This window comes from Nylanderia fulva, unplaced genomic scaffold (assembly GCF_048542155.1).
Source record: "Nylanderia fulva isolate GAGA-0341 unplaced genomic scaffold, ASM4854215v1 Scaffold267, whole genome shotgun sequence".
In the NCBI taxonomy this organism is placed as follows: Eukaryota; Metazoa; Arthropoda; class Insecta; order Hymenoptera; family Formicidae; genus Nylanderia; species Nylanderia fulva.
Window position 1 is genome coordinate 110,230 of NW_028190333.1, and position 7,274 is coordinate 117,503.

Sequence of the window (7,274 nt, forward strand, 5' to 3'; positions counted from 1 at the left end):
TTCGTGATCGCGGACGTGTCGAAACCAATAATCGGTGCCGATTTCCTCGCGCATTATGGCCTCCTCGTAGATCTGCGCAATTCTCGCCTCGTCGATCAGCTGACGAGCTTGACCGCACGCGGGCGTTGTATCCATTGCAACGTACCGCATATCAAAACGATCACAGGGGAGACGCCGTACCACCGGTTGTTGGTGGAATACGCGGACATTACGAGGCCGAGCGGACAAATTCAAGAAACGATCCACGCCACGCGACATTTTATTGAAACGACGCCGGGACCGCCGGTCGCGTGCCGACCACGAAGACTCGCTCCGGATCGACTCGCGGCCGCGAAAAAGGAGTTCCGACGGATGGTTGAGGCCGGAGTCGCGCGACCTTCGAAGAGCAGCTGGTCGGCTCCCCTGCACATGGTGCCAAAGAAAGGCGAAGAATGGCGGCCCTGCGGAGATTACAGGGCGTTAAACGCGCGAACGATTCCTGATCGCTACCCGGTGCGACATATTCAAGATTTCGCGCAGGCTCTCGCCGGAAAGACAGTGTTTACGACGTTGGACTTGGTGCGCGCGTATCATCAGATTCCGGTCGCGGAAAAAGACGTGCCGAAAACGGCGATCACCACGCCGTTCGGCATGTACGAATTTCCGTACATGTCGTTCGGATTACGCAACGCGGCGCAGACATTCCAGCGCTTCATAGACGAAGTTCTGCGCGATTTCGATTTTTGTTACGCGTACATCGATGATATCCTCGTCGCGTCATCATCGGAGGAAGAACATCGCGAACACCTGCGGATGTTGTTCGAGCGCCTTCGAGAATACGGGGTCGTCATCAACCCCGCGAAGTGCAGGTTCGGCCAGAGTAGCGTGGAATTCCTCGGATACGAGGTTTCCGAGGGAGGAACTCGCCCACTGCCGGCGCGGGTGGAGGCGATACTGACGATGCAGTCGCCGAGGACGGCGAAGGAACTTCGGAGATATTTGGGCATGGTGAACTTCTATAGGAGGTTCATGCCCGGGGCCGCCGAAGTATTGACGCCCCTGAACGATCTGCTACAGGGGAATATCAAAGGAAAGGCGACGATATCGTGGACGGCGCGGGCACAACAGGCATTCGAGGCATCGAAAACAAACCTAGCCCAAGCTGCACTGTTGAGACATCCCAGGGTGAACGCGGAGCTCGCTTTGTTTACCGACGCGTCCGAACAAAGCATCGGCGCGTCGTTACAACAACGAGGCAAGGACGGCTGGGAACCCTTGGCGTTTTTCTCGAAAAGGCTAAGCCCAGCCGAAACGAAGTACAGTGCGTTCGACCGAGAGCTTTTGGCAGTTTATCTGGCGGTGAAGAACTTTCGGCACATGGTGGAAGCCCGCACGTTCGCGATATATACGGATCACAAGCCAATCATATACGCATTCCGCCAGAAGCCCGAGAAGAGCACGCCGCGACAGTTCCGCTACCTGGACTTCATCGGGCAGTTCACCACCGACATTCGACACGTAGCGGGCGTGGAAAACGTCGTGGCCGACGCGTTGTCGAGGATCGAGGAGCTCAATTCTCCCCTGGATTACGCCGCGTTGGCGGAATCGCAGGAGAAGGACGAGGAGATCGGAGAGTACCTGCGGCGAGAGTCCGGGCTGAAGCTCGAGAAAGTAGAGATTCCCGGAATCGGGAGAGCAATTTACTGCGACACGGCAACAACAACACCACGACCATTCTTGACAAGGCCTTTTCGCCGGGCCGCATTTGACCTGATTCACAATTTGGCGCATCCAGGAATAAAGGCGACGGGCAAGCTCGTGGCGCAGCGCTTCGTTTGGCCGTCGATGGGCGCCGACTGCCGAGTCTGGGCTCGAGCATGTGTGCCTTGCCAGCAATCAAAGATATCACGACACGTGTCGGCACCGCTCGGAACAATTGCTGCGCCGTCCAGCAGGTTCGAGCATGTCCACCTGGATATCATCCTGATGCCGGTCTCGGAGGGCAAACGATATTGCCTGACGTGCGTAGACCGTTTCACACGATGGCCTGAGGCGTTCCCGTTGCGAGATCAGGAGGCGGAGACGGTCGCGAGGGCCTTCTACGGAGGGTGGATCTGCCGATTCGGGGCGCCCGTGCGGATAACCACGGACCAGGGGCGCCAGTTCGAGTCCCATCTCTTTCGACGGCTGAGCGAGATGACAGGAGTACAGCACCTGAGGACGACGGCGTACCACCCGCAGGCCAATGGCATGGTCGAGAGGTTGCATCGCCAGCTCAAGGCGGCAATCAAATGCCGGCAGAATGATCGCTGGACGGAGGCGCTGCCGACGGTGCTGCTCGGGATCCGAGCAGCGTGGAGAGACGACCTGCAGGCGACCGCAGCGGAGCTGGTGTACGGCCAGACGCTGAGGATCCCGGGGCAATTCCTGAGTCGACGACCTGTGGACAGCGAGGACGACGCGGCCGACTTCGCAAGGACGCTGAGGGAGCAGTTCGAGGAGCTGCGACCGGTGGACGGCACCCGACACGGAGAGCGACGGCCGTTCCTTTACAAGGACCTAGCGACGGCCGAACAGGTGTTCGTGCGACACGAGGGACCGAAAAAGATGTTGCAGGCGCCGTACGAGGGACCGTACGCAGTCATCAGCCGAGGCGACAAAGTCTTTGTCGTGCGTATGCACGGCAAAGAGAAAACGGTCTCAATAGACCGTCTTAAACCGGCTTATATTTTACAGAGCGAGCCAGAAAACAACAGCCCGGCAGAGTCGACGGCACGAGACCGGGACACCGAGGTCGAGCAGCGAAACGCGCGAGAGGACGCGAGGCCGCTGCCCCGAGAGAGCCAGAGAACAACGAGAGCGGGAAGAATGGTCCGATTCCCGAGTCGTTTCCAGGCGGGCCTGTAGCACCAGGGAGCCAGGATGTGCAGCAAACCCGTGAGAAATCACCGCGGAACGGAAATATTAAAAAAAAAAAAAAATTTTAAGTATACGGTTCGCGACTCTTCAATTTTTTTGACTAGTATTCGCGATTTCAAATTTCTTTGATTTGTGTTATCGGCGAAAATTTATGTATACACGGCAACAGCGACTTAAGCCGCGAAAAGCGAAAAGGAAAATTTGACGCGTATCGAGAGCTTGTATATTCTGCATTTTATATTTATTCTTGTAATTTAAATGGACGAGTCTCAGACCGAGAGCGACGGGCGACGGAATAACGTTAAGCACAGCGAAAATTCTTCACGTATAGGTTGTCGGTATTCATTAGCATTTATTTATTACATCATTGTTATTTATTATTATTTATTTATTATTTATTTTTTTTTGTCACGTCATATTTATTCTCGACTTGGCGCTCGAATTTATAACGGCGAGCAAATGGTAACATTCGTCTCGGTCTGCCATCGGAAAGAAAAACTTTTGCGAAACAGTGCATCACGCAAACGTATCGTGCTATCGGTATAGCACTGGCGGGGGAGTACTGTGGCGATTACATCGTCACATACTTCCCTGAGATTAATAAGGAAAACACGCATACGAATACGAACACTGACATATACGAAAAGGACAAAGGCACAAGTAAATATAAATAAAATATTACAGACGAGACGAAAGACGAGTAGGACAGAAACGAAGAAATAAAAATAGATGGAAAATTCGCGAAGCCTCTCGAAGCCTAGCGAAGGGCGTTTTAGGAGGCAAGGTATAAATAGGAGATTTTTAGACAACGAGATATACCGTCTTCGATAGTCGCCGCGCACGGACGCATTACTTATTTAATCCGAGCGAATCAAGTTTATGTATTCACGCGTACCACTTGTCTTGAAGAATATATTCAATTAAGTACAATCATTGCATAACCTTAATTAATTCCCGCATCGTTCCTCCTAAGCACTCACGACGCGCGTATATAACTAAAGTCATAAATGTTGTTTAAATCTTCTGCATCTTCTTATATTGTTGGTCTCGCCTTGTTTCATCTTCAATAGCTTTTTCAAAAAATGTGGTTAAAATTGTCAGGAAGGACGATGTCAAGTAAGCTAATTGTTGGATAAATATATATATATATATTTTAATTTTGACATACATTAATCATTGAATTTTTTTATATTTTACGAACCGTTACGTTTTGGCTAACATTTCTGTTGTATAATAATTTCATAATATGGACTTCATTAAAATATTCTAAAATCATCGACATTTCTAATCCGCTCAATTATTTTCAAATTGCAATTTTATTTTCAATTTACAATATCGTTCTCTTTTCGATTTTTCATTAATCGCAGCGCCCACGGAACTCTTTAATTTCTCGCATAAAACTAAGTCAAGATATTATTTTTATAAAAACGAAATCAACGCATTTTTGCATAAACATTTTTATATATTTTATTCCTTGGATCATCATTTAAAGTAGTTCTATCGTTTTTCACAATTCTTACGAATTTTTAGAAATTTTAATATGTTATAAACGGAATTAATATCTATCGATTACGAAATTTTGAAGTCGATTTACCGTTTAGTTTAACAGTTGTTTACAGTTAAAAATAGCATTTTTTTCTATACACCACGTGAAAGGATGGCATTTTCATCACATTTTAATATATAACAATAGAACGGATCTTACGATTTTAATAAAAAACCCAGTGGGGTATACAATATGAGTGTGGGATTATAAAAAAAATATAATAAATTTTTTTTTTCTCACCGTTTAGTTTCAAAGATATTACTTTTTAAAGAAATGTAATTACAATAATGAAAAAGAGAAAACTCTAATTGATCAAATAATATAAAGAAAAGGATTTAGGATGAAAGTGTACTTATTAAAGATAGACTATATAATATTACTTTGTTTATTCAAACAAGCTACAAACTTTTAATCTCTCTCTTTCTCTTTCTTTTTTCTTTTCTTTCCTTTTTTTTCTCTCTTTCCTCTCTTCTTTTCCCATCTTTTAAGGAGGGCTTCCTTCGGGGACGGTTTCACTGTGTTGGCCTCAAATCCCGCCACCCCATGTGGGACGCGCGTTGCCGCCTCCTGAAGCCGATGTCTCTCCTAACCCCGATTTCCGTCATTTCTGAAATAACACAAATATACCCAAGTTAAAATTACTGTAATAACGAATGCACAATACATATGAACAAGAAAACTTACCTCATATCCTCACAATTCGCCTTCCAACAATGTCGACACAGCGATAAAACGACGGCGGTCATCGGATAGCCCGCCGGCCGATGGGGCGGAGGATTACCAGCCTTACGCTCGAGCAAGCGAAGATTCCGACGATGGGCCGGACTATCTATCAAGCGACGGGCCTTCTCGGTCTGATCTTGGACAGATGAATAGAACAATTATTAACAGGATAGAACAGATATATATATATATATATATATATTGAAAAAAAAAACCTCTTTCTCACCTGACGATATTTATCGGCCAGCGCAACCCAAAGAGCCTGGTGCCTCTTTATCCAGGAGTTCTATTCAAACAGCCATCCCAGACTGAAGATGTCCTCGTCCCCTTCCTCCCATAAGGCCTCCAGCTCCCTCCTCGTCGAAGTCTTAACCTGACGGACCTCGCGTTTTCTTTTCATGTTGACGAACCCCGTGATGTCTACGTCCGAGATTGCCCTCGCCTGGAATAAACAAAATTTATAATTTATACATATATATATATATATATATATATATATATATTCAATCCTCTGTTACAGAATATTATTACTTACATCAATCGACATCTGCATCTCGAGAGTGGTTTTTGAAAAGATGAGACCCAACTTCCACGAGGTCTCTCCGGTACTCGTTACAAAACTCCAGGGCTCTTCCACCTCCTGAACAGTATTCTGGAGCTCGGGCTCGAAGAACTCCATAAGGTGGAAAAAGCCCTCCTCCCAGGCCTCCCACCTTTTCGTGCTCTCTTCCCTCTGTCTTTTGCGCTCCTCCATCGTCCTCAACTTGTACGGAAGACTCATAAAGCTATCCACTCGTGTCACTGAGCCTTCCTATAAACACCAAGTGATCGATTATAAAAAATAGTAATATAAAAAAAATATAATAATAATAATAAAAAATGTATTTCTCGCTCTTACCTTGTACGGTAGATGGACCTTCACCGTTACCCTTTTTGTCTTCTCACTATCCTCAACTGGCGGATAGTAAAATATCTTCAACATCTTAGCTTCTCTCTTGTAACTCCACATGTTAACCTGACGGATCTCGCGACTCAAAGCACTACACTAGTTCAAACTATAATGACTACGACTGCATCATGCGATGTGCAGTAGGACGGGCTTTACCCCACTCCCACACTGGTGACCCTATCACCGAAAACGACGACCATGAGAATTCCTTCTACGTACCCCACCCTTACACTAGTGACCCTACCACCGAAAACGACGACCATGAGAATTCCCTCGATTTCACTCCACATTAATGAAAATTATTAATTACAGGAAAATCTAATCTATTAAATTATTATTATTTTCAGCTGCGGATCGTATATATATGCGTATGTATATACGTATGTGTATGCATGTGTGTGTGTATGCGCGCTTATGTATATGTATACGTTTGTATGAATGCATGTGTATGTGTATGTATATGCGCATATCTCTCTGTATGTCAATGACTCCGACAATTAATAATACATATATATATATATATATATATATATATGTATTATTAATTATCGGAGTCATTGACATACAGAGAGATATGCGCATATACATACACGTACACATGCATTCATACAAACGTATACATATACATAAGCGCGCATACACACACACATGCATACACATACGTATATACATACGCATATATATACGATCCGCAGCTGAAAATAATAATAATTTGATATATATATATATATATATATATATATATATATTGTGACCGTTATTTATTTTGATAATGTCGGATAGATAATGATCCGAGAAATAGGGCCGATGTGAGTGGCCGACGGCACACCTTCGGCGCGGATAGCAGGAAATTTGTAAAGACACCAAATAATGTATTTGCTTGGGCGCTAGGCGCGAGATTCGCACCACTCTAAAAATTCACAAGTCGGCAGAGAACCTTTATAAACCGTAAATCATCCCACAAATTTCCGCGACGACGATAATCGATTTGCTCAGGTCGTCAGGGGGTAGAGGGGGGAGTTCGGACGGGAGAAAGAACGGAGTTCGAGAATGGCTATTTAAAATCGCTCAAATGTAACAATCATCAAATATATTTGAACAATGGTGCACGGAGAACAGACAAAAAAAATAATTGTATAAAAGTTTGAGTAAGATGTT

At 45.6% G+C, this 7,274-nt stretch overlaps 1 protein-coding gene across 1 annotated transcript; it reads right to left on the reverse strand.

Annotated features, from left to right (window-relative positions):
* Positions 1-4,948: 4,948 nt before the first annotated feature.
* Positions 4,949-6,334, reverse strand: LOC114946371 (uncharacterized). The gene is made up of 5 exons (XM_029322822.2): positions 6,066-6,334; positions 5,703-5,978; positions 5,394-5,609; positions 5,129-5,298; positions 4,949-5,051 (listed from the first exon to the last, which is right to left on the reverse strand). The coding sequence occupies exons 1-3, from the start codon at positions 6,174-6,176 to the stop codon at positions 5,454-5,456; spliced, it is 543 nt and encodes a 180-aa protein (XP_029178655.1). The 5' UTR covers positions 6,177-6,334; the 3' UTR covers positions 4,949-5,051; positions 5,129-5,298; positions 5,394-5,453.
* Positions 6,335-7,274: the final 940 nt, after the last annotated feature.

Excerpts from the sequence above, each read along its gene's own strand:
- LOC114946371 (XM_029322822.2), bottom strand. The coding sequence starts at position 6,176 with ATGTGGAGTTACAAGAGAGAAGCTAAGATGTTGAAGATATTTTACTAT. Across the intron at positions 5,979-6,065 it reads AGGTCCATCTACCGTACAAG|GAAGGCTCAGTGACACGAGT; the intron begins GTAAGAGCGAGA and ends TGGTGTTTATAG. Across the intron at positions 5,610-5,702 it reads AGATGCAGATGTCGATTGAT|GCGAGGGCAATCTCGGACGT; the intron begins GTAAGTAATAAT and ends TGTTTATTCCAG.